We start from the raw sequence: 24,539 nt of genomic DNA on the forward strand, positions 1-24,539 counted from the left end.
CTTGGTGGGTTTATGGCGATAAACTAATTCCACAGTAAGTACTGAATGTAGTGGACGAGTCACTAATGCCAGTATTGAAACCAAGCTTGAAGTGATAGACTAGTGTTTAAAACATGGCACTTTAGCCATGACAGAGCTATAAAGAGAAATCTAGGACAGAAGCTGAACCACTGCTGCGCAAATGCTATACCAGCTTCCATGATATCAAAAGATTTTTATAATGAATAAATTGTAGTTTGCAAGGTCAATTGACAGGCCATCTACCACTGTAAAAAAGATGAACCATTTGCCCTTTTAGTAAAATTTAAAAGAAGTTCCTACGCTGCAATAAAAATGTTCCCTACATGACTTTGCATGTTTCTCAACCTGACCCTATAGCTGCCAACTCTTGCATGTTAAATTTCAAAAAATAAAATAAAAATTCAAGCACCAAGTACAAAAATAGCTCGCATAAATTTTTTTATAGAGTAGAAACGAAACATGCAGTTTCTCATCTTCCACCTGATTTTGTTCAGCCATGCATAAAGTTATCACAGCAGTTACCTGTATGAAGGTCATTTTTGCAAAATGCCAAACAGGGGATAAGATATTCCTGCTAACACCGTCAACGAGGTTCTTGAAATTTTTTTTCGTCACATGTCTTGTATTTGCATGGCCTCATTGGCCACAGAGCTTCTAGAACAACTAAAAAAAAAAGAGAAACATTGCAGTAGTACATGAATTGCCTTGAAAAATTTATTTTGCAGTCCTAAAGCAAAGGCAATTCAGTGGGTTGGGGTATGAAGAATAGAACGATACACAGCTTTGTAAAACGGAGACCTACCTACCTGCACAAAACCGATCTTTATCCATTTGTAAATACATTTGGCTGTATAGCACCTCTCTCGTCTTTCATTAGTGTGTACAAAAGTATCATGCAACATTTCAACAATCATTTTCCAGAAAAATTAGGTATGGAACAAGCTTTTGTTTTTCTTTGCATCTCTTCCATTTAGTGAAGAAATGCACAACTTATGGCACAATTTCCAGAGATCGCAATGCAAACCATGAAATTTGGTAGTGTACAATGTTACTCAACACGTTTATCGATAGGGCTTGAGTATTGGTGTGCAACGTTTAAAAGAAAGAAGGAACGTTTCAATGACAGTTATGACTCCAAAACTGTTACTTTTGTTCACACAGGTGGACAGAAGAGAAATCAAAAAGCCACCAAAACAAACAAGGGGGACATTTTGTAAACTAATACTGGCAAATAACGCCCATAACTATCATCCCACATCTAGCAATAGACACCACTCACGCACACCTTTCAAAAATTCACGAAAATAAAGAGAATACCAACAAGGGAGAAAAAACACTAAAGCAGCTGAGACCATGGCATGCCTAAGACAATACAACAAGTAAATGTTATTGCAGTAAGTAAAATTAAAAACCACTTGACAGTTCTCACATGGGTGCGTTTCTGGAACACCACTAAAAAAAGATTGCCTGCAGCAACCGTCCAACCTGTCTACTTCAAGGCTCGGCTGTCACTCACACCCGCCAAAACAATTCGCCACCCGATGGCACTGGTACAAAGAAGCGTACGGTTATAGCAGTGTAACATACACATTGCTTTGGACTGTAGAAGAGGCAAATACATCTCGCGAGATGCACTGGTATTTTTTTTTTGATCAGAAGAAACAGAATCAGGACAGTGTCCTAGGAGCAGACAGCATCGAGCGTACACACAAGCTCAACATGAAATATAAAAGAGAAAGGTGGGAACAGGACAGAAAAGGACAGGAGATGGGACTAGTGACTAAGATGAGAAGTGACAGTGGCCGTAGACAGCAATGACAAAAAAAAAAAAGTAATAGAAACTGCTACCCTGGAACAACAGCTCAAAAGTAGGAACGCCATGGAGAGCATCGCAGCAGGCGACTGCTGTTGCTAGCTGGCTTCTCGAAACCACGAAATGAAATCGCGAGTCTGAAATACCTTGAACACGAGCACTATCCAGCACTTCAACATTATTAAAAGGCCACAGTTGTAACGACCGTGGAGCCTGGTTTTGCTGCACAAAAATACTACTAATTATATATATTGCATTTGAGATATGGTACAGCCGTGGCAAAAAGAGTGGAGAGATTAAAATGAACCTTCATCCCACAGACATATGGCCGCCACCGTGAGGAAATGATTACAGGGATGGGAAGAGTAGCAATCTGAAAAACGCTACCACCGCAGGGAGTTGCGCATTGGCTTTGAGGACGGCCACCAACGGAAGCAGATTCCAGCATTTTGTACTGGTTGCCTTGCTCGTTAAGTAGTGAGCGGGTAGCTCTTCCATTTAAAATCCAAATGTTCATCAGAAGCAACACAATTCACCAACTTTCAAGCGTGACATTCACCGGCAATCTCTGGTGAATACAAGTAAAACAGAATGAGGTCATGGGACTTGATTCACAAGGGGGAAGTGGCAAGTGACACCGACATTCACCGGCAATCTCTGGTAAATACAGTTAAAACTGAATGAAGTCATGGGACGTGATTCACAAGGGGGAAGTGTCAAGTGACACCGACAATCACCGACATTCACAGGCAGTCTCTGGTGAATACAGGTAAAACTGAATGAATTCATGGGACGTGATTCACAAGGGGGAAGTGGCAAGCAGCGCAACAGAAACTCGTCTCGGAATGGCTAATGAAGCAGAAGTCCTGTTATTCTTCCTCTTGCGGCGTGTCCTCTCGCCTCCCGCTTACTCGCACCATGCGGAGCGTTTCAGATCGCATTGCTACAATGAGGAGGGTGGGGGAGGGGATGGGAAGGTGTCAACGGCCTATTTGCTGCTGAGCGCGTCTCGCTCCACGGCATCAGCGTATTCCTCGTCATCCTCATTTTCCTCGTCCTCCTCATCGTCTTCGCTGCCGTGTTCCGAGGGTGCTGGCGTGGAAGTGCGCGATGCCGACGGCGACGGTGGTTCCGACATGGGCCGAGGATACCGCATTTGCAGCTTGGGCTGGAAATATTTGCAAGTACAGGAGGCAGGGGAATGGGGGGGGGGGGGGGGGGGGGGGGGGGTGGAAGAGTTTTGTTAAATCCTGATAGGCAGGTGCATGGAGTATGCAGAGTTTTCGGAAAGCCACGTGGAAAAAGGTGTGACCATCCCAATTTATTAAAACATTTGAGTGTTTAGCACAGTCATTCACTAGCCTTTCCTGTTAGCTAAGAGAGCTATCCTTTCAACTCTGCCAGACACTACTAGGTGATTCAGCAGAATCACTACTAACACCATTATCCCTACCAGTGCTAAACAGGCTCAAGTAAGGGCAGCTGTGTGGTCACACACCCTAATCGCTGCATTATAAAGGCCAATTCAATCCACACAAGGCAAAGATATATATATATATATACACTCAAACCTCGTTATAACGAATACGGATATAACAAATTATCGGTTATAACGAAGTAAATGAAGAATAGCCGTGTCATAGCTACAGTGTTACAAATAAATGTTTATAACGAATTTTCGGATATAACGAAGTTATTTTTGTGGCAGATGCGACTTTGTTATAATGAGGTTTGAGTGTATGTAATATCTGCCAATACACAAGTTGCTGCATTATAAAGGCCAATTCAATCGACACAAGGCAAAGATATGTATATATATATATATATATATAATATCTGCCAATACACAAGTTGCTTCATTATGTTGGTATGTCGCTTAACAGTTAAGCTGTGCATGAGAAATCCCTTAGCCTGTTGTGTAGTGTTAGGCCACACTAAAGTGCAAATTGTAACCGCATGAAATGCATTCGCATTTCATTCAAGCCTAAATCTTCATGTATTACATACTCTGTTGCAGCAACTAAAGCAAGCACTTACCTGTGCACAGAGTGCACAGGTTTATGTCAAACTTGTAGCCACGTAAGTGCTTGTATGTACTGCTAGTAACTAACAGCCGTGGCACAGGCCAAGTTATCCTTGGACATAAATACTACATAGCAATGAAAAATATCAACTTACCCCAACGTCTCCTTCTAAGAGCTCGGGATGTGTCCTGTGTAGGGCCATTTGCCGAGCCTTCCTGTAGTACTGCACAAAGAGAGGAGGCAGGTTGTCATGTATGTGCCATGCTAGAAGTTTAATGCGCATTTGCGCTTCTGTAATTTTTCACAACACTGGCAATTGCACCTTGCAGTAGTGGCAGCAACAGCAGACACAGGGAAAGGGTGAAGAGTATTTTCAGTAGAGGCTAACACGCTTATGCATACAAAAAAAAAAGTTAAGCTTGAGTTCAAAATTACTGTCTGTAATCTCCTCCCATCAACAGTGGCCATTTGGCATGGCTCGCGTGACCATGTGCAAAGCCACTGTTGCGTTATTTCGAAATATTTTGCCACTGTCAAAGCCTATATCTACTCAGACAGAGCTATGCTGCAAATATAATAGCACACACAGGACACCATGTTACCACACTTCGAAAGCAACTGCATTTTGAATGTTTATTTGCTATAGAAAAGTACAGAGATTGTGGCCTTGAGACTGCGTTCATTTGCCAGAGAAATAAACTATTGCTCTTTCCTTGAGCACGTGCATTTGCACACAAGGTGAAATGTTACGAGGGAGATTGCTTATGTAAAAAGTAGAGACGTCCTCAGGCACAAAGAATGAGACAATATGCAAAACCTGCACGTGTGCTTCATCACGCACATTTTGATGTAACCAAGGTGGCGGATCTTGGTATAGGATTGCAATTAAAGGGTCACTAAAGAGAAAAACGATTTTTCATATTTGTAAATTACCCTTTCACAATAGCAAGAGCAATACTCTTGCCGCAGCAAGACACTTGGCAAGCGAGAAAAGGCGCAAAAAGAAAGTGCAAGTGGCGACGCCATCTTTAAGTTCCTGCACCAAATCGCCATGATGTCATAGATTTTAATGGTGTCTATTAGGACCTGATTATTGTTCATTGGCAAACAAAGCACACTGTCCTCTAAGTGGTACGAAAAGTTCAAGTACCAAGTTTCAGGAAACTTTGTTGAGCAAGTGCGGCTAAAATACAAAAACACCGAAATCCATGACATCCAGCTGACATTCGTGTGTAATGATTTTGGCACAAAATTCGATAGATTAAACTTTCACCATCATTTTCTCTCGTAATATTGAACCTGTGATCCCGTAATTAATGGCAATAACGTGCTTAAAGAATAATTTATCAGTCTAAACTGATTCATTGTTTCACTTTAGGGACCTTTTAACACGTTGACATGCAAACTGGTCAATATTCTTTTAACCTATTTTTGTTCCCCTCAACATCCAAATTCTCAAAAATTCAGCATTTTAACGGCTCTAGCAGCACTATGACCATCCTAGTAAGAGCGAGTTAGACATGTGGTAAACCCTGCGTATGGAATTGTGCACATTAGTACTGCAAGGAACAGCAAAGTGCCGTGCACCAGTGAAGTGCTTAGCTTACCGTCACATTTTTTTTTTCTGTGACAATAACACGTACAGGTGTGCAACATCTGTATAAGATTGGAGCTGCACAAGCTTACCACTCCTAGGTTTTTCCAGTCTAAAAGGTCGCTGAGGCGTTCCGTGCGGTTCCGCTGGATTATTCGTTGCCTCCGGGACAGGCAGGAGAAGTCAAACATGTACTGCGTTAAAAAAAAAAAATGTTATGGTGGCAGCATTATTTGGTGCAAAGGCGCACATCAGTGCTTACCCATCCCGGCCTCATAAGCAAATATAAATGTATATATTGGGCATCTTGAAAATCAAATCACGGTGACTGACATCCCGAATCGGCACTAGATCTGTGAAAGATTGCTCAACCCTTTCAGACGACACCTATGAAGAACCATCTGTAAATGTGTCAAATCGATACAATGTTATTTCAAGGCACTCGATATTATATTGCAACAAAAGTAATTCCGTAATATGTTAATTCATGCGTATTATAGTAATCATTCCTAATTACTTTGTAATTAAATATATATATTTATTCTGAAACGATTCGTGCTCTGTTTTTGCATAAATTGAATGAAATCTCAGGCTAGAAATATAGTGCAAATTTGTTTTCGGTTATGTCCGTGTTGAGCATCGAAAATTAGTACTTTTGACGTGGGTCGCGGGAAGCGGCACGTCGAACGACCCGTCGAATATGGTAGTGCCTTCAGCAAAGTGATCATATGCAACAGCACACTGCAAAATGAAGTTAAATGAAGACAAATTTATTGTGCAGGAATTTCAGTTCGTCCAAAGCTCAATGTACCTAGCACTTTCTTAGCCCCTTGTCGATACAAATAGCAAAAACAAGTGGGGTACACAATTGTGTACATAGTGCCTCAAAGGGTTAATGATAGCGCTTCAAATTAAGTAAAAAACACAGGATTAACATGCCCCTACACTTTAGTGCACTTGTGTTCTCACGTTCTGTGCTCATTGAAATTCCACCAGAAAAATAAGTTGTGACCACATGCTCAGCTGCAGAAAGCCACTGTGTCAAATACACAGATACTTCCATGTAAACAAGACACTGCGAGACTGTTTTCATTATGACCACGATTTAAACACAGAAAAGCAAGAAAAGAACTTCAAAAACTGCCATGATCAAATAAGAATTAACCTTGGAAATCAATGCAGAAGTGGACCAAATTAAGGCCTTGTTTTGCATTTCACTTGCCCATTGATGGCACGAGCTGCTGTGAGAGCAGTTCTTTCCCGAATGTACACGAATGCCTACACATTTTTGACAGTGTCATTGTAAGGGCACATAACACCACAGGCATCTCAGGCATGCAGGATTGCATTCCGTTCTTTTGTGTAGAAGAAAGGACAGTGCACCTTAAAAAAAAAAAAAGGAAACCCGAGATGGACCACGTTTCCTTCAGTTCACAAAAGTAGCAAAGAAAAATGATAATCATTATCACAGTAATAATGAAAAAGTAGGCCCATCAGGGTTGTGAGCAAGCGAAAGCTGAAACCTCCTTCTGGTCAAAGTAGTCAGCTGTACGCCTATTGCTGACCCCATATCCAATTTTGAAGTTTTCAATTTGACCCCGTATTTTCAATTGTCAGTGTGCGACTCACAAGCCCAGCCGATTACAATGAACAGCGTATCTGGTCACACGTGACCTAGTGCCAAAAATAACTGCTGTGTCGGCAAGTTAAGGCATCATTTGTGAGCAGAAGCAATGCCACATGTCCTAATGTTGCAAATAATGTTTCACCTGACTGCGGAAACTGAAGTGGAAGAGTTAGAGAATAGCACGGAGTAGGGAAGCACACTGGTAGTAGTGAATCTAGTCAGATGTTAACGGATACTGGATATTTCTCAGTTACCAATTTCACATGTCACCACTTCAGCTTTAACACAACAGCTGCTCTGCCTATGATGTGTAGGTACCGAATGTTATGCAGCTCCCCAGTTTTGTTACTGGTGTCTGTGAATCGGCTTTTCCTTAACCCCTCAAGTGCTGATTAAATAACGAAAAATTGTTCGAAAGTTGCAAAATTTTTTTATGACGAGAAATGCTTCAGTAACATGTTCAAAACAGAAAAATACTTGCGAAAACATTTTACAACAGATGAAAATGCTTTGTCATATTTGGCACCGTCACGTAATACCCAGGCCTGTAGCCAGGAATTTTTTTTCATTGGGGGGGCACTTAAAAGGCCTTGAAAAGCACCTATTTTTTGTTATTTATTTTTGGTAGAACCCTCCCCTCCATCAGATTTTCTTGGAAGGGGGGGGGGTGCTTGGGCCCCTATTAGTACCCCCCACTCACACACTGGCTGCGGGCCTAATAATGACCCATACCTGTGGCATTTGATGTGTATTCCGAAAGAAATTTCTGCAGCTCCAGAAAGTAAGGGTTCCAGTTGACTTCCCGTGGACAAAATGTACTACTATTCCTCGATAGTTCAATACACACTAAATGAGGCTATCATGCTTGTGGTAGCGTTCAAAGCACGGCACTGTACCATGTTCGTTGATAACGCACGGGGGACGCAAGGCGCGCATTTCGCCGTTTAGTGCGCAGACTCTCATTCAATAAAAGTGCCAGTCACGGAACGCGTGCTGCCATCCATGTTTTAAATAGGAAAACACCATTTGATGGGATGGTCTGGTCAAAAGCCTCTTGAAGCATTGCTGAAGAGCCATGACGAGCACAGGTTGTGATAAGCAAAAAAGTGACGTTTGCTCATATAACGAGCTCAGGTCATAAGCGCTTAAGGGGTTAATTTGAGAAAATGGTTAATGCATAGGCTGTGATGTGCTGAGATAAACTAATCAAAGTCAAAGTCAAAGTTTATTTTTCATTCTGTCGTACAGAAAGAAAGGACTGTGAAAAAAAGCTGTGCTAGACAGCTTGTCTAGTTCACAGCCCCATACAAAAAAGAAAGCAGAAAATAAATATAAAGTAAAAGGTCAGAGTGGTAGCAGCACCGCGGTAAACATGGCGATATGGCACCTCACGGGCAGTGTGCCACAACAGGGCGTATACATTTTAGTTGTGATTTTAATACATATACGAACCACAGATTGAAAACGAAATTATTACACTGTGTAGAAAACATAAATATGATAATGCGATTGTCATCCAGAAACAAAATATAAGACATAATGGCTGGACTGTGCTGTCTTGAATGGGGGGGGGGGGGACTTTTTGACGAATATGGGAGGGTAGCAGTACACACCTGAGCCAGCTGTTGTACGGACTCCTCGGCATTCTTGAATCTCCTGTCAACGATGTAGATGCCATAGGACATGGGGTCGGCGACGTGCTCCGCTATGAAGCAGCCGAAGCCAGACAGGTTGGTGGTGACGCTGGGAATGCCCATGACTGTGCACTCCGCTGAAAGCCAGCAGCACATTTGAATGAGACGATTTACCAGTGAGCGTCCATACAAAAACTCAATGGCTCTTCATTTGCTAATTTTGCTCTTACCTATTGGAATCGTTGTAAAATATATATAGCTGCTGCCTACATAACATATGCCGACAGTAATTAGTCAGAATTGTCAAAATTGAAACGAAAGCATGAATTCCATAAAATTTCTGGCACACACTACATACTTTTTCTTCAATGCATTGATCAACAGAAACAGAACTCGATGCAAGCTAAGTATCAGTTCTACTTGCAGGCACAGATATGCAGAATGTACAGGTCTGCGCGTGCGGGCACGTGTTGTGCGCTGATGCAAGGCGGCTAAAACTAAAACGAAGAATAGAATGGCAGTGTTCTGTGATGTGGCGCCATGGACAAATCTTCCTAATTTGCTCCTCAAGAATGAAGCACACAATGCTGTGCTGTCGTGCACTGGTACAGGTTCCTGTATTGCACTGTAGTCCGGAAGTACAACCATTTGTTCACGTTAGTATCCACAGCCATACATTAGAGGCATGACAGGAATGAATGGGAGAATTGAAGGCTATCCGAAGACTTCACACATAGCATATCTCAAGTGACATTAGCAGGCAAACTCCATTAAGACTTATGCAGAGTGCTCACTTGAAACGACAGGAAATTGTTCCAAACATCCCATGTCAAGCATGTGTGCTACGAGTGCCTATGAATAGCCGAGCATTACATAAATAATGACAGCACCAGGTTATACAACACTTCCTGCTGAGCTGCTGGCTGATATTCACCTAAATTTTGTAAAGGTCCCCGAGAGCATAAATACTATGTTTTGGGGCATTTCTTGCCTGTCATTCACTACAAGATCCAAAGCAACACCCACTCAAGAATTTTACACCGCTACAGAACGGTGGTGCCATCTTTTGCAGCTGCAGTGAATGACATGATTTCGCTGTAGCGGTGACGTAACCGTGCCAACATTCCAGAGCAATAAAATTCAAACATGTTTTAAGTGGCACCGCTACAGACAACGCCCACTTTGTAATATTTATTCTGGGTGACACTAATGAGTAATGCCTGCCAATGTGGTACTAAACTTTGTACAATATTACTGCTCTGCGAAATCACTGTGGAGATCGGCTGACAGTGTGGCAGGAAAGGTCTTCTAATACTTCTGCTTGCGTAACGAAACGTATGCCATAAGTAGTGCTGGTGAAGAGTGCACACGCTATGTGCAGCGACAGTGAAGATCTCGTTAACTTTGCGAAGTTAGCCAGTAAAGGTGACGTGAGAGTTAGTTCTAGCTTTTTTTTTTTTCTGAGCAACGAAACGCTTCTCATTTTTCTAGATGAAGCAAGACTAACAGAAAATTCCGTATTATTGAATGCAGCTGGTATACGCGAGCTGCGACAGTGGAGTCGTGGGTCATGCAGATGCGGTAATTTTGTTTTCGATGGCAGCCTCTCAGGAAGCCGATTTTTGAGATAACACACTTGCATAATAGGAAAAAAAAAGGGACACATGTACACATAAACATTTAGTCTGTGCTGTCAGCATTTGCATCAAAGGAAGTGTGCAATAACTTAACATAAAATGGCAGCAGGCCGCAGTACACGTACACTGCTCTGTTTTGGTATTATGTTCCTCATTAAATTTTGTAGTGCTGTGCAGCATTACAAATATTCCGAGCAGCAGACGTGGCTCTTACCAGGGGTGTAGCCCCAGGGTTCATAGTATGATGGAAAGACACCCAAGTGGCAGCCTCTGACAAACTCTTCATAGTCCATGCTGAACAATGGGTTGGTAGATGACAAGAATTCTGGATGGAAAATGACCTACAGGAGATGAAGCACCATTTGTAACGAAGCCCAGTTTTCCATCATGTACACACACACATGCATTAAAGTTTTTTTGTCTTCTTCAAACGCTGGCATCATCGGAAGCTGCAGCCTAGGAACTGTTGCTTTACATAAGGATTTCTTTCTGCGGAACAATGCAGTTAGTTCATCAAGTATAGTCATAGATTGCACTGTTACAAAAATGGGTTTTTGCCTACTATACACCACGTACGACAGGCGATTTAAAAATGACAAGATAAAAATTTTCCATTTAATCAAGGGCACTACTGTGCTGGCCAGGGGTGTTGTATACGTGAAGCTAGGGCTAAAGGAGTGTGTTGCCTCCACACATATCGCATACACACATACTGACTTGTTTCCCAGAGGGCACAGCCTGATTATAGGCAATGGCCAGAGGTGATCGTTGCTCTTTTTCACTCCAAGGACTGACTGAGACAGACTGGCGAACTATTCGTGCATAATTTGCAAGCAGCACCAAAAGCAGACAACTAAATCAGCCTCCAACTTCTTTCTAAGTTATTGTGGAATGACCTTTTCTACTGGACTTCACTGCCTCGCGAATCCCCTGCTGCAAAAATATCTCGAGTCCATCAAGCATAGGCGGAGTTGTGCCAACATATTGAATCCAAAAGGCACAGTTACCTTAACACGGTCCTCCCTGCGGTTGAACAGCTGACATCTTCTAATGTGGCACAGAACGGGGTCGGAGGCATCGTCCAGCATGTTGTGAGTGCAGACTGGTGGCAGCGTTGTGCGTTGTGTTGCGTAGATGCAGCGTTTCAACCGCACCAAGTCTTCTGGGTAGATCAGTTCGTCACCTTTGGGGATCTTGCCCCTGCAAGATGTCATCTGCTTATCTTCAATGAACCCTCGTAATCATCTGCTTGTCTTCAATGAACCCTTCTATCCTCTCTTGTTGATCAGTTATCGGTGGAAGCGAGCCATATTTCTCATTATTTCTGTATAGTAGTGCTCCTATGCATGATGGCTACAAACGAGTTGACATGTTGATTAGCTTTTAGATCAAAGCTTCAGCGTGCAACACTTAAGCTACGAAAAATAAAGACAACCTAATGAAAGAGTGCTCCACACTTGCTGCCATGGCTACGAGCAGCGCTGACTAACACTCCCAGGGTTTGCATGCTCATAAATACTCGATAAGTGAACGAGAAGACGACCACCACCATAGCTCAAGAGCATCGGGCGCGTCATCCGAAGGTTGCAGGTTCGGTCCCTGCCGGTGGCAAGTAGTCTTTTCGTCCACTTTACTTTCTTCACATCTATATCACAATTAAAATACTACAGTTAAAACAGTACAATTAACATTCCCTATACTTCCCTTCCTTGGCTTCATAATCTGCTGGTTTTCATTCAGGTTGTGTCAAACGAAGAAATGAGCCCTCAAAATTTCCTTCCTTCCTTCAAAGATAAGGACAGTGTTGTGAAGCCTTGTAAAACGCTCAAACAAAGCACTTCCCACAATGGGCAGACGAAAACAAAATCTTCACTTACGATAGGCAGATTTCGAACATGCGCTTCCCGATGGTAGACTGCATTTGCTGCACTGTGTCACGAAGTTGTTTGGAGATGGCCTGGCCTCGTAACGACTCGACGTTGAAGTTGTTTGTCTTGGCGGGGAATATTAGAAAAGCAACAACAGTGACCTCGCTTCCTGAAGCCTGTGTTGGAGAGAGCAAACAGAAAGCACATTGAAACAACAGTTGTGCACCATAAGACATATCATTAATACTACGACGTAGTATTAATGCTAAATAAATCATTTCTTGTGTCTTTTCACTTTTGAAAAAGCCATCTATGGCCCCATAAGACACTGCTCATCTTAAGGGGGGTATGGTAGGCAAATCGACCAAAAAAGCGATTTTAACGCGATAGCGTTAGAGAGCTCGTGTCGCAGAAATTCCAGTGTCGGCGTCGGCACCGTTGGTTGTGAGCGAAAAATCATCCGTGAGCGAAAAATCGAGAAAGTAGCAAAGAAAATAAACGATAAAATCTTCGGTCCCAATGAGGATCGAACCCGGGCCATTCGCGTGGCAAGCAGGTGTCTTACCACAAAGCCACGATGTTACTTGCAGCTGCTTCGGAAAAAAACACTACATAAATGTCATGTAGCGAAAGGAGTCTCAACGCATTTTGTTCGGCAGGTGTCACGACGAAAACGAGCCCATACGGTGATTGGTAGGCGCAATCGCGAGGCCATCAAACTACGTCGAAAAACGCCGGGATAGTGCAGCCATCGCCGCTAAATACACACACGAACTTTCAAACAGCTCTAAAAACGGACAACTATGTCCATCTAGCGGAAAACATATTAAGCCAACGCAGCAAACGCTAGATAATGTGCTGCCATCTGTGAGGCATTGTGAGAAATATGTCTCAACTTTTCATGGCATCCGAGAGGGCGGGCGCGCGGCGTATATCTTGGAGGCCATGAGACTCTTGCTTTAGATCGAAAGCCTGTACAATTTGTGCGCGTGCGTGCGTGTGTGTGTGTAACAATACACATAAATAAGTATGCACTTAGTGGTTGAAGTGCGCACTGGGGGCCGGATTTCGCTATCGCGTTCAACTCTTAAAGGCGAAGCTTAAGGGTCCCCCAATTTTTTTTTATTTCATTACTGAAAAAAACTACACTCTCTGAGGAGCAAAACTGTGCATTGGCAAGCACGTAGGAGTGCTGGAAGCCATTTAGAAATGGTGCCAAGAACTGCGCCTCCTGAGGGATGCAAGGACTTGTTTACATATTTTTTTCCATCATTGTGCCTGCATGTATGTATTTTTTTATAGTAAATATGGCTAAATTGGTTAAATATATTCATTTCCTACCATTTCCATAAATTTTGATTGCAAATTTTTCCAGCAGTATAGCTTCTACAGCGTAGTCTTTGGTTTATGTTGTGAGCACTTTCTGCACGTGTTCTTAAACATAAAGGTGCGTTTTTCTCACGATCAGCTTTCTGACAATTTTCTAAACTTGATGTACTTTTTTTTGGAAAGCTATCCGACCGACTGCATTGAAATTTTTTCAGATTATACTTAAATCGATTCGAAACAGCCTGAATCACAACTTTGAAAAACTGTGCAAATTACAATTAAAGAAAAATATATTAATTGGAAAGTCGATCTAACAGCATGTGACATGCGAGGACAATATTTATTTTTCCTTGCGAGATAAAAGTAAAAACCCGCCTTTAGGGCTAGGAGTTAATGCCACTACCATGTGGAATTAGCATGCTAGATTCTACAGTCACATTGTTTTTCATTTTTAAGAAAATGTACATTGTACAAATACAAAATAGTAACAAATACAAAATGTACAAATACAAAATAGTAACAAAAGCTACAGGGTTGAAATCGCGCAAAGTGAAGGCCAAAAGCTCTTATTGAGAACGCAAAATTTCACAATAAAATATGGAAAAGTTCCTGAGATAGAACGCTGAAATCAAGATGACCCGTTTACCCTACCGTACCCCCTTAAAGAAAAGACTTAATGCATTGCCACATGCAAGAGGAGTGTCAGAATCACCACCTACCTTCAAGTAATGATTGAGACGTGCTAAGGACTCTATGAACATATCTGCTCCCTTGTTGGAAAACTCGTACCTTCCTGCCGTGAAGCAGTACAGGGTCTTGTCCAGGTCGAAGTCGTAGTGCCTGGAATGTTCCGACATGATCAGCAATGTCTCAAAAGGCAGAGCAGCCCTGACAGACACACTCACCCGTAAAAGTGCCCTCTGACGAAGTCGTGGATCTTCTCCTTGGCTATGGCATGCATGTTTTGAAACTCGTGGAGTGCACTGAACTTCTTGACATTGAGCCCGTTCGGCACGATGGCATCTGCGAACAGGACACGACATGGAAGTGAGCCTTGAAATTAGCTTCAATTAAAAGGGTCCAAAACCACTTTTCCGAGTAATCGTCAAATTACCTCACTGGCATAGTTTATCGCCTTACAAATTGATTGCCGCAATGATTTCTCGAATCCGTCAAGAACAAGCGAAGTTACAGGGATTTGTCGCGTGCTTTAATCGCTCTCTCTCTTCTTTCATCCTAACGAGTGCGCTGGAAGCTAAGCAGGGAGGGGTAGCAGGGGGAAAGAAGCTACATCAGCGTGCGTCGTGAACTTGAGTGTGCGTGATGAAACGTGATCGCTCTTTCCTGTTTTGTGCGCGAGTGTGACTCACTGTGTAATGTTTGTACACTATGGAGTGCTGCACCGGCACGTGGCGACACCTCGTGGCGAGAAGTGCATCTTATCTAAACGGCGCACTTCATTTATGTCGGCTACTGGCATGCTATCCGCTGTTCGACATCAAACAGTGGGTGCCGGTGGCTCCGAAGCGAGTGAGGATGGGCCTCTGTATGAAAAGAAGGTGCCTGAGAAAATGGCAACTTTGCGCTCCGCGTGTAAGCTCTCCTTGCTGCGCAAAGCTGCAAGACTTGGCCGAGATGTTCATAGCAGTGTCTGCTATCCGCGGGATTTCTGTTAAAGCCTGAGAGATGGTTCATGGCCCTTTTAAAGGGGTACTGACACCTTTCTCAGAAGGCGAGTTTACTCTGCCGTACTAATCTCCTGTATGCATAGACGGCTCTGAGCAACTGTGAAGCTCAGCAAATGCTGATAAGATATTTATTTCATTTTGATATTAAAGTCAATTTTTCCATGGCGCACCTACTGACATCGACACTAGCTTGACGTCAGGCTACAGCACAAATTCTGGTGACTTCACGCAGCAGTCTGGCTAGTTGTTAGTACGTTAGGTACCAAAACTTCCAAGATGGCCACTTGTGCGTCATCAAAACTTACAAAATGGCCGCTTGTGCGTCACCAACGGAGCCACGGTGCAGAGCGGCCGTGGAAACGTCACTATATATTGTGCGAGCACACGACGAGAAGCTCATACCGTGTTGTGACGTCAGGGTACAGTAGGAACCGAAACTAGCTTTTAAAAACACACTGTAATTACTTTTTCAGGGTGCACTCGCGCTTAGCACTACCTTTTCTAGGCTCTTGAGGGCTTGAACTTTCATTTGACGCAAAAAAAAAAAGACAACTGAAAATATTCGTGTCAGTACCCCTTTAAATAAGCTAGGTGACGAAGCTCGTTGCTTGTGTCAAAATCTGCAGCAATGAGTAAACCAGCCAACACTACTTGCCTGGCTTTCTCTTGAGCAAGTGCTCCGCCTCCATGCCCGTCACGTCGGAGACCGTGGCGAACACGTGAGCACTGTGGCAGGCGGCCCGTTCCATGCAGTACCGGTGGTAGATGCCTCTGTCTCCAGCCTCCTTATCTAAACTGAACTGTGGCAATGCAAGAACACGTGTGAAAATACCCACATGGCTCTCTAAAGAGTCGTTAAAACTGCTAAAAATTGGCATAGGAACAGCTCACTGAGGATACTGCTGAGTTTTCTGAGTGACTGGAGTAACCCAAAGCGTGAGAAAATTTACAGTGATCGGGGCTCGGTCCTTCGTTAATTGTGACCACAGGAAGCCAAGGAAAGCATTGGGTAAGTAAAGTGTTTAATAGAAATGTGGGAATGATAAATGGAATTGAAAGCAAACAAAAATCAATTTGCCAATGCTGGGAACTGAAACACTTCTTTCGTGGTAATGTTCTCGTTCTACATTGAGCTACTGTGGAGGCCACTCTCCCCAAGATAAACCTGCAGTTTGAAAGGATGTTTTACATTTGCTGTCATGGCCGGCAGTGGTAGCACCGGCCAATACTCCCAGGCCTAGGCCAAATATACATAACATAGCCTGAACATGTGCTGTGGTGCTGTTATGGATACATAGATATATATTTTTTAATGCTTCATCTGGGCTGTAGGCAGTAAGATGTTAATTTGTCTTGGGTAGTTAAATTGTGTCCTCATGTCCTCCACCCAAACATAAAAATGACAACTTATACAAGCTTGGCAAACCTTTTGATATTAAGATGGTTAGTAAGGCCAAACCTACATTACCTTAAGACAAGCTAACCAATTTTACACTTGGCTGAATTATTTCAAGCATAGTGTTGCTTTTGTGCAAATGAATGTTCAATCAGTCAGGATACAATTTAGTACAAATTACTTTCAGAAAGTCTGCAGTGCTCAAAGGCCAACTAAATGACTTCAGACATAATTAGCGCAACAAAGGACAAGGTCAAGAAAACAGACAGGACGCAGTGCTGGACCTTGTCTTTTGTCCTTTTCTTGCACTAATTAGTTATGTCTGAAGTCAATTTGCACCAACAAGCCCAACTTGCATCTCTAATACAACCAAATGAAATTTCAGTTCGATTAAATGTATGATAAATTAGCATATACATTTGATTCAACCTTGGCAAAGCTGCAGGACTTGTAATTGTTTCATTAAAAGCTCAGCAGCCAAGCTAATAACACATGCTGTTATGCCGTAAAATCCCGAGCAAGCGCCCCCCTCCCTTTTTCTGTAGATTTGAAATATCCACCAATGACTGAGCAAACGCCCCCCCCCCCCCTTGCCCTCATGCCATTTTCACTGCTTCATTCAGTGTTTTTATTCGCTGGACGAGGGCTAATACCATCAGTGAATGCATGCCTATTCAGTAACGCATTTCATTGAAAGCATGCGCGGCTTTTCTGCTGCCATCTTGAATTTTGATCCATGAGTGAGCAAGGGCCCTCCCCTCCCCCCTCTCCAAATCTTGTTGGATTATCTTTCACTGGAGGGGGGGGGGGGTTTGCTCGGGATTTTACAGTAGGTTAGCGCATATGCTGCAAATATGTGCAAGCACATCACTTCTGAGATTTTCACTGCACCACAGGACCTCTTTACGTATTGAAGATTGGTCATACTGAGGATCCATGCTGGTTCTCAACATTTTGGGCAGTACTGTCATTGCTAGCAACCGGTAATGACAACATTTTATTTGTTTTGCATCAACAACATCCTTTTGCAAGCTTTATGTGATGAATCTTCCAGTAGATCGAACGGAAATTTTGCACGAAGGCTGCTCTGTATCTACACTATTGTAAATCAAGCTTTTTTACGCATCCTAGCATATTCTTGTACGCTATATGCACTATCTAAAATCATGCTTTTTATGCAGTAAAATGGGAAGTGGCTTGTAGACATAGTGTTGTAAGATTTAGGCTGAGATGATGAAAATTTCAGCGATTATGTATTTTCATGTGCTGATATCAAATATGAATTCATCTTTTACATAGACGTGGAACACAAAGCTCATGCCCTTCTGCACTCTCTAAACATTCAGATTTTCAGCCAAACAGAAATTATCAAAGAATAGTGCCAAAGCTGGGAAAAGCGTGTCAGAAGACTGTAAGGTAACAAAAAAAAATGAAACAGGGAAAATAGCAAAAACAAAACTCCATGCTTAGCTGGTGTGATATAAAAGGCTGTTAAAACAACGATCTAGGATTCATGAAAATTGGTGAGGTTGTGAGCCAGTAATGACAGATTCCACAAATAGCATTTCTTTTTGGCAGTTTTCAGTCCCAAAAAGCAGTTTCTCTCCTTAACCCTCTCACTGCCAATCCCGAGATAACTCGGCCAACGACACACGCACAAACCCTCAAAATCTCGAGTATACTTGTGTGGCCTCTTTATATCACTCCTTGCCACTCGTGAGAACTCTTGTAAAAAAAAAAAAAAAAGAAAGCATGGCGGTGTCTCTCTCCATCTATGGAGGGAACATATAAACAAATATACCACATAGTGGAATATTTGACAGAAGATAGAGCGCATGCTTCCACATCAGCATCGGTTCGCAGCTCTTTGCCAGTGTCTCAGCAGTGCAGCCATGGCGAGTCAGCGTGCCGCACGCGTGCGCTATTTGACAGACGAAGAAATTCAGGAGCTCTTGATGAATTCTGACTCCGAATAAAATGGATAATTAGTGGCTCAGTAATCTGCATTAATGGCTCATGATATTGTTTTGTCAATTAGTTCTTTGCTTGTAATTGTTAATGTGCTTGTAATGAGTGCTACTCTTTTTTGACGAGATAATTTCCAATAAAAATGCTTACATTTCCTGAAGAGCATCCTACTGCATTGCTAACAGAAAATTCCCACATAACATCCAAAAATACCAGAAAAGACCAGCAGTGAGAGGGTTTCAAGCAAAGCAGTGTTACGTGCACTTCTCAGCCTAGAAGAGCACTACGCAAGACATAAAGTTGACCTTGTCGAGGTTGTTGTAGAAGTCCACGTTTCCTGCACACAAGTACCGGCCCAGCAGGGTTGCGTGCGTGATGAATATGGTGGCAACATCGAGGTGCCTCGTGCGACACAGGATGAGACCAATGCCGGCGAGCCACTCGTGGAACTGAGCAGTGACCAGTGGGGGACCCTTTTCGGCACTCACTGCCTTCATGAACTGCAAGCGCGACAAATAATGGTCACATTTAGGACAACGTAGTGAATGCCTTATACTGCAGTCAAAAGAGTTAAAATACAGCAGGGCTCTCAAACACGTGGCCCGCGGCTTCGCAAGGAATAAAATGTTTGCGACTTTGTTAAATGGTACTCACATTATCTACTCGCCTATTGCGATCAATAACGCTTTGTTTGGGTAACCTACAGAGGCAACTCTGGTCTCAAGCATTCTTTTTTTTGTGAGACACACCATGGCGTCGCCATGCGTTGAAACATAACTGTCAAATGAAATCTCTGGATTTGAGAATCGGTGTCCAGATTTGAGTGATTCTGGAGATTAGTATCGACGTGTTTCTCGAATCCGGATGCCAAATCCCCTTCAAAAATGATCCATATATGAGCTATCGGAAATGAGTTCTTTCAAATGGCAGCGTTAGGCGACATTTGGTTCAAATCACCCCTCCCCCTGCCCCCCTCCCCTCTCCCGCTTCAGCCTTCTGCAGTGTTCCGGCCCTTGTGGGACTAAATTTCGTAACTATAGCCTGCTAGCTGAAGCGAGTTTGAGACCCCAAACATAGAGAAACTGAGTGTGGTTCACTACAACTGTAACTTTGTTGATGCGCTGCTATACATGAAAGAATATATCAATCGAAATTGATGACAGCGTTGATCGATAAATCAATGGCACATTATATTTTTGTTCTTTTGAGTGACGTGGGTAATATTTGTAATGTATTTTAAAAGAACTTGCTGGGTGACTTGGTGCATGTCTACGATGGGATTTGTTTTGCACACAGTTGGACGAACACAGGAAAAAAATGATGTGGACAGAAAGAGCGTGTGCACACCTTTTTTTTTTCCTGTGTTCACAATGATTCCCATCATAAACATTTGTGATGTCCCAGGTGAAATAAAGAATTCTTCATGGGAAAGGTCCTGCCAAGAAATTGCTATTTAATACCAGACACATTCCACACCTTTAACAGGTGCTTCAGTGCCCTCTGAAATTCGTTCACTGGTTTAGTGTTTATCATTATTTTTATTTTCATTTAATGTTACTATAGATGCTCCACAGTTTCCTTCATTTGATGGGTTGTCTCTGGTCGATGGGTTTTCAGACGATTTGATGCATGAGTGTTTAAGAGTGCAAGCCTAACTAGCTGAAAAGAGCGCTAACTCACGTCTTGTAGAAACCAAGCGACGAGGTAGCCAAAGATGATGGCATCGTTGGACTCCCGGTCGTGCCATGGAACGCCGATGTTGCAGGTGTTCCACAGGTCTCGCTTCCATTCGTCGAGCTTCCAGGCAGCCGAACCAATGTCAAAAAGCAGGACTTGAGGGTAGCCGTCAATGAGCCACCTTCCATAGACAACCTACACACAAGCAGAGAATGCAGACTAGGTCACGAATGCACAGAGATGATGCCACATCAATGGATTGCGCACTCTTTAAATGTCCCGCACACTGCTACAACCGTAAACAGGAACAATTATATGACTTTTCCAAGCGAAATAGGTAGGCGTCTCAACTGATTGCTACAGTTCACTTAGTAAGTCAGTACTTTAAAGCTGGCTTCACTGCAGTGACAGGGTATATGCAGTGAAGCGTGCACCCTTTAAATGTCCTGCACACTGCTACAACCGTAAACAGGAACAATTATATGACTTTTCCAAGCAAAATAGGTAACGTCTAACTGATTGGTACGGTTCACCAAGTCAGTACGTTAAAGCTGGCTTCACTGCAGTAACAGAATGTGTGCAGTGAAGCTGTCTTCAATTTCTCTGGGTTTTGTACACGCACGTGGTTATGCTCACAGGCGTGCGCACGGGGGGGGGGGGGTGTGACAGGGGGGTGGCCGCCCCCCTATTCGCCTAAGAAGGCGGGCGCAATGTCAGCCCCACACAACATTGACATAATAGGGAGGGGGGGCGCAATGTCAGCGCCATACATGGACATAATTGGGAGGGGGGGCGCTGCGACGAACCTTTGCCCCCCCTCCCTCCCCCCCCTGAAGGGGGACCTTGCGCACGCCTATGGTCATGCTAAACAATGATATTTACGATGTAAGGAGAATTGATGCCTGGGCAAGTTGGAATTGGTTATGCATGTTCGAAATGGGCGGCGCAAAAACAAGGGACAAAGGAAAGACTACACACCACAGAGCGCTCTGTGGTGTGTAGTCTTTCCTTTGTCCCTTGTTTTTGCGCCGCCCATTTCGAACTTACGATGTAAGCTCTAAAATCGCCCGGTTTTGTGGCGACGTTCTTTATTGTGGCAATAGCCATCACTGCCACTGAAGCCTACAAGGCCATCCACTTGTATCTTTTGTGATCTTGATGAAAACGCATAAAAAACAAGAACATTGCATAATACTGTCACCAACACAATGCTACGTGGGTGCTAGTGCGCGTGCTCCTGCATGTGAAAAGGATGCGTGCAGCTTCCCTGCAATACTTGGCTGTCTAGTGGAAGAGTTTGCTAATTGTCAAGCATGGCAAAAAAAAAAAAAAATCTTGCAATAAACTGTATGCTGGTTATGGATTCGAATTTATCGTGAAGCATTTTATCGCACTTGTAATCACTAATATAAACGAAAAAAAATATAATATAGGCGTTGTGACTGCTTCTACGCAGGACACAGTGTCATGTGGTAGCTATATGGCATTCCTGCACGGCAGTTTCAGTGAGTGTCTGACCTTGATGCCCTGTTCCCTCAGGGCCTTGATGCTGTTCCAAAAGACGTTGTAAGGTGGTTCCAGGACCTCAACCTCGGTGCGAACCAGGTTCTCGTTCAAGGGGCCCAGGAGACAGAATTGGTCTCCCAGTTCTTCCACGCTCACCTCGGCCTTGGAACGGATCACCGTGTAAATGCCTCCAACTGCACACACACACACATAAAGAGCCACTGTTGAACCACCCTGCAAACAAATTTTTACACGTGACAGGTACGCGTGACAGCTGACTCAGTAAAATGAATGCCGTCATGCCACATGGGCCATCTTGAAACGTGACGTTATATTCTTATGTAGAAACGCAGGCAGCCAGTTCAGTTTTGCTGCCCCTTCAGCTTACATGTGCATTTGAAAGGATGAAACGAGTGCACCCACTGTAAGAACTTGAGGTAAGTGCATGTTACTTCAAGCATGTGCATAATTATCCGGAGAGCAAGAAGCAGATACTCTTGATCTTTTGTGCCGGAACGTAGCTTCCCAAAACCTTTTTTCTAAAATAGTCCATTTTGAAAATGGAGCTGTTTAGGAGTGGGCTGTTTACACTGGCACAATAACCAAAGCAAATTGCAAATTTACAGTATGGCACTCTGAAACGTACATATGAACTGCATTGAAGAGCATTGTATAAGCTCTTTACTAAGAAACGCCTAATAAAGTCATTTTCATATCCTTTTTACATTGTTCTTTCACTAATATCTAAAGAAGGCCCTTGAAATGTCGTCACTGTGTGCCCACATGTCTGGACTCCAGCACTCTAAATGGCATTTCAAAAAAATAAGGGCTGTATACTTCTCGATAACTGAAAAGTGTGCTTGCATCTGTGTTCAGTGCTGGTCTGTCACTAATCGTTCAGGATCATCTTCAGGACTGTGGTGGATTTCGATCTTCACAATGAAAGTGCCAAAGTACACTGTGGCTGATTGACTTTATTTTGCAACTGTCGTGCAGGGGGTTCCTTCTGAACCCACGTCAGAGCACTGCAGTGCGAAAGTGTGCAGTGATGTCATTATTTCATGTATTGCAAACTTTCTTCCGAAGCTAGAAAAAGAAAAAAAAAGAGAGAGATGTGTGTACACTACGATGAAGTGTTTGCTTCCTGCAAGTGTCTGTTCACTGCAAGGAAAAGTTACACAGCACAACATCATTATTGATAATCGCTTGTTTGGTACATCAGGACAAGGGAAAGCACCTACGAAGGTATGAATAATATCTGTTTGCAGATTCGAAATTGTAGGCAATGCACGTATACAGTAAATGCTCTCTGCACAGCGCACAGGAGGATACCTGCAGCGCAATGGTCTGGTCAGTTTGCGAGCAGGAACTATGCTGTCAGCACGCGCATTAATTATATCTGTATAAACGTATGCATTATATCTATATCTGTCACAAGTGTCATCCTCGCCACTCGGCGCGGGACGTCCCGCGCTATCAATCGCAGCTGCGTCGGCCACGGGGGATGACCCAGATCCGCGCACGTTGTCGCAATGTGCGATCGTTCCTATCCTACGAGTCCCGCTTCCGAGCCGCAAAATATAAGCGACGACCTTCGGGTCGACCTTGACGACGCTTTTTGGCAGCGGTGACAGTTGAGGTGGGGGCGTGCCCACTGCCATCCTAAGTGCCTATATACTCCGGCGGGTTTCCAAAACAAATACGAGCCGCCGGTGCATTGCCCCGTACCAGCCGCCACGGTCACCTGGAGCGCGGCGCACGTTAATGATCGAACTACGCTTGCACGTATACAGTACATGCATGTAGCCTGAAAGTGTATGCGTGTGCCGCGCGCGTATCATTCGAGAGATCGCCGGAGATACCCTTCGGATTGCTGTCACTGCGCTGACACAGCACGAACTACCTCGTAGACAACCGCGTGAGCACACCTGACGCTTCGGCGAAGCTTTTCGCACATGTTCGCGCGTAATTAGTCGGCGCGGTTAAGCTCGGCACTTGACAGCCCAGAGAAACGAAGGGATTTACACCCATCGCATTCCGGCATCTCCCCATGCAACGCCGGGCTTAACCGCGGCGTCGGCTCGGCGAGGTGCCTACGTGCAATTAATAAGCCGGCCGTGCCCCTTGCCCCCCAAAAATGCGGACCGGCCAGCAAGCAAGCCGGCGGTGGGATGCTCACGTACCTTTATTGACGACTTCCCACGCTATTTCAAATACCCATCGGTTCTCGGCCTCCGCGCTGGCTCCTCTGTCGAGCACCAAGTCTTCGGTGCCTTCTAGCCGGTAAAATCGTCGAGAGATGCGAGAAGCCATCGTGAATTAAGACGCTTTTTTTTAAAGGCTCCCCGCTGTGACCTTCCCACCAGCGAGTAGTGACCGGCGGCTGCCGATGCTGCTGCTGAACGCAAGAAGGGAAGAGGAAAGCACCGGCCCGCCCACTCTTGCGAGCTCGTTTCAGTTTCTCGTTTCAGTTTTGTTTTTAAACCAGGAGCGTTCATCGCACCTGTAAGCATGCCGTGAAACTAGTCTTGAACAAAACACCATGCACCCGACCGCAAATGAACTATTTCCTGTTATTCGCAACAATATTAAGCAAGAAATGCCGGAACAACGCTACATTTACGCGGGCTTGCGCTCGTGTAGGATGCCGCTCTCCTTTTCATTGATATTAATTGTTAAAGGTCAACAGATCTTTGACAGTAGTCCTGCTATACAACGCAAAGTTGCTCTCGTATTTAAATTTTAGCTTAGACGCTC

At 43.8% G+C, this 24,539-nt stretch overlaps 2 protein-coding genes across 3 annotated transcripts in view; one reads left to right on the top strand and one right to left on the bottom strand.

Moving 5' to 3' along the window:
• LOC119383527 (hsp70-binding protein 1) overlaps positions 1-21,996 on the top strand; it is a 31,113-nt gene extending 9,117 nt beyond the window's left edge. The window contains exon 6 of the mRNA XM_037651721.2: positions 21,816-21,996. Within this exon, the coding sequence (XP_037507649.1) occupies positions 21,816-21,846 (31 nt within the window). The 3' untranslated portion in view covers positions 21,847-21,996. The remainder of the gene's footprint in view (positions 1-21,815) is intronic.
• Positions 722-24,201, bottom strand: LOC119383526 (glycogen [starch] synthase). Of its 2 annotated transcripts, none has more exons than XM_049412565.1 (15): positions 23,966-24,201; positions 21,795-21,976; positions 20,280-20,471; positions 18,905-19,099; positions 15,891-16,035; positions 14,453-14,570; positions 14,267-14,387; positions 12,228-12,394; positions 11,358-11,550; positions 10,565-10,691; positions 8,693-8,850; positions 5,545-5,646; positions 4,013-4,081; positions 2,572-3,002; positions 722-2,491 (listed from the first exon to the last, which is right to left on the bottom strand). In XM_049412565.1, the coding sequence occupies exons 1-14, from the start codon at positions 24,093-24,095 to the stop codon at positions 2,823-2,825; spliced, it is 2,079 nt and encodes a 692-aa protein (XP_049268522.1). In that variant the 5' UTR covers positions 24,096-24,201; the 3' UTR covers positions 722-2,491; positions 2,572-2,822. The 2 variants fall into 2 exon arrangements, with proteins under 2 accessions (XP_049268522.1, XP_049268523.1); XM_049412566.1 differs by having other exon boundaries at positions 2,562-3,002.
• Positions 24,202-24,539: the final 338 nt, after the last annotated feature.

The sequence above is a fragment of the Rhipicephalus sanguineus genome, chromosome 2 (assembly GCF_013339695.2).
Source record: "Rhipicephalus sanguineus isolate Rsan-2018 chromosome 2, BIME_Rsan_1.4, whole genome shotgun sequence".
Taxonomy (NCBI): Eukaryota; Metazoa; Arthropoda; class Arachnida; order Ixodida; family Ixodidae; genus Rhipicephalus; species Rhipicephalus sanguineus.

Coding starts and splice junctions, on each gene's coding strand:
- LOC119383526 (XM_049412565.1), bottom strand. CDS start 24,095: ATGGCTTCTCGCATCTCTCGACGATTTTACCGGCTAGAAGGCACCGAA. Junction 14,388..14,452: donor GTCAGAGGGCACTTTTACGG/GTGAGTGTGTCT, acceptor GGAACATTCCAG/GCACTACGACTTCGACCTGG. Junction 8,851..10,564: donor ACCCTGGGGCTACACCCCTG/GTAAGAGCCACG, acceptor GCTGGCTTTCAG/CGGAGTGCACAGTCATGGGC.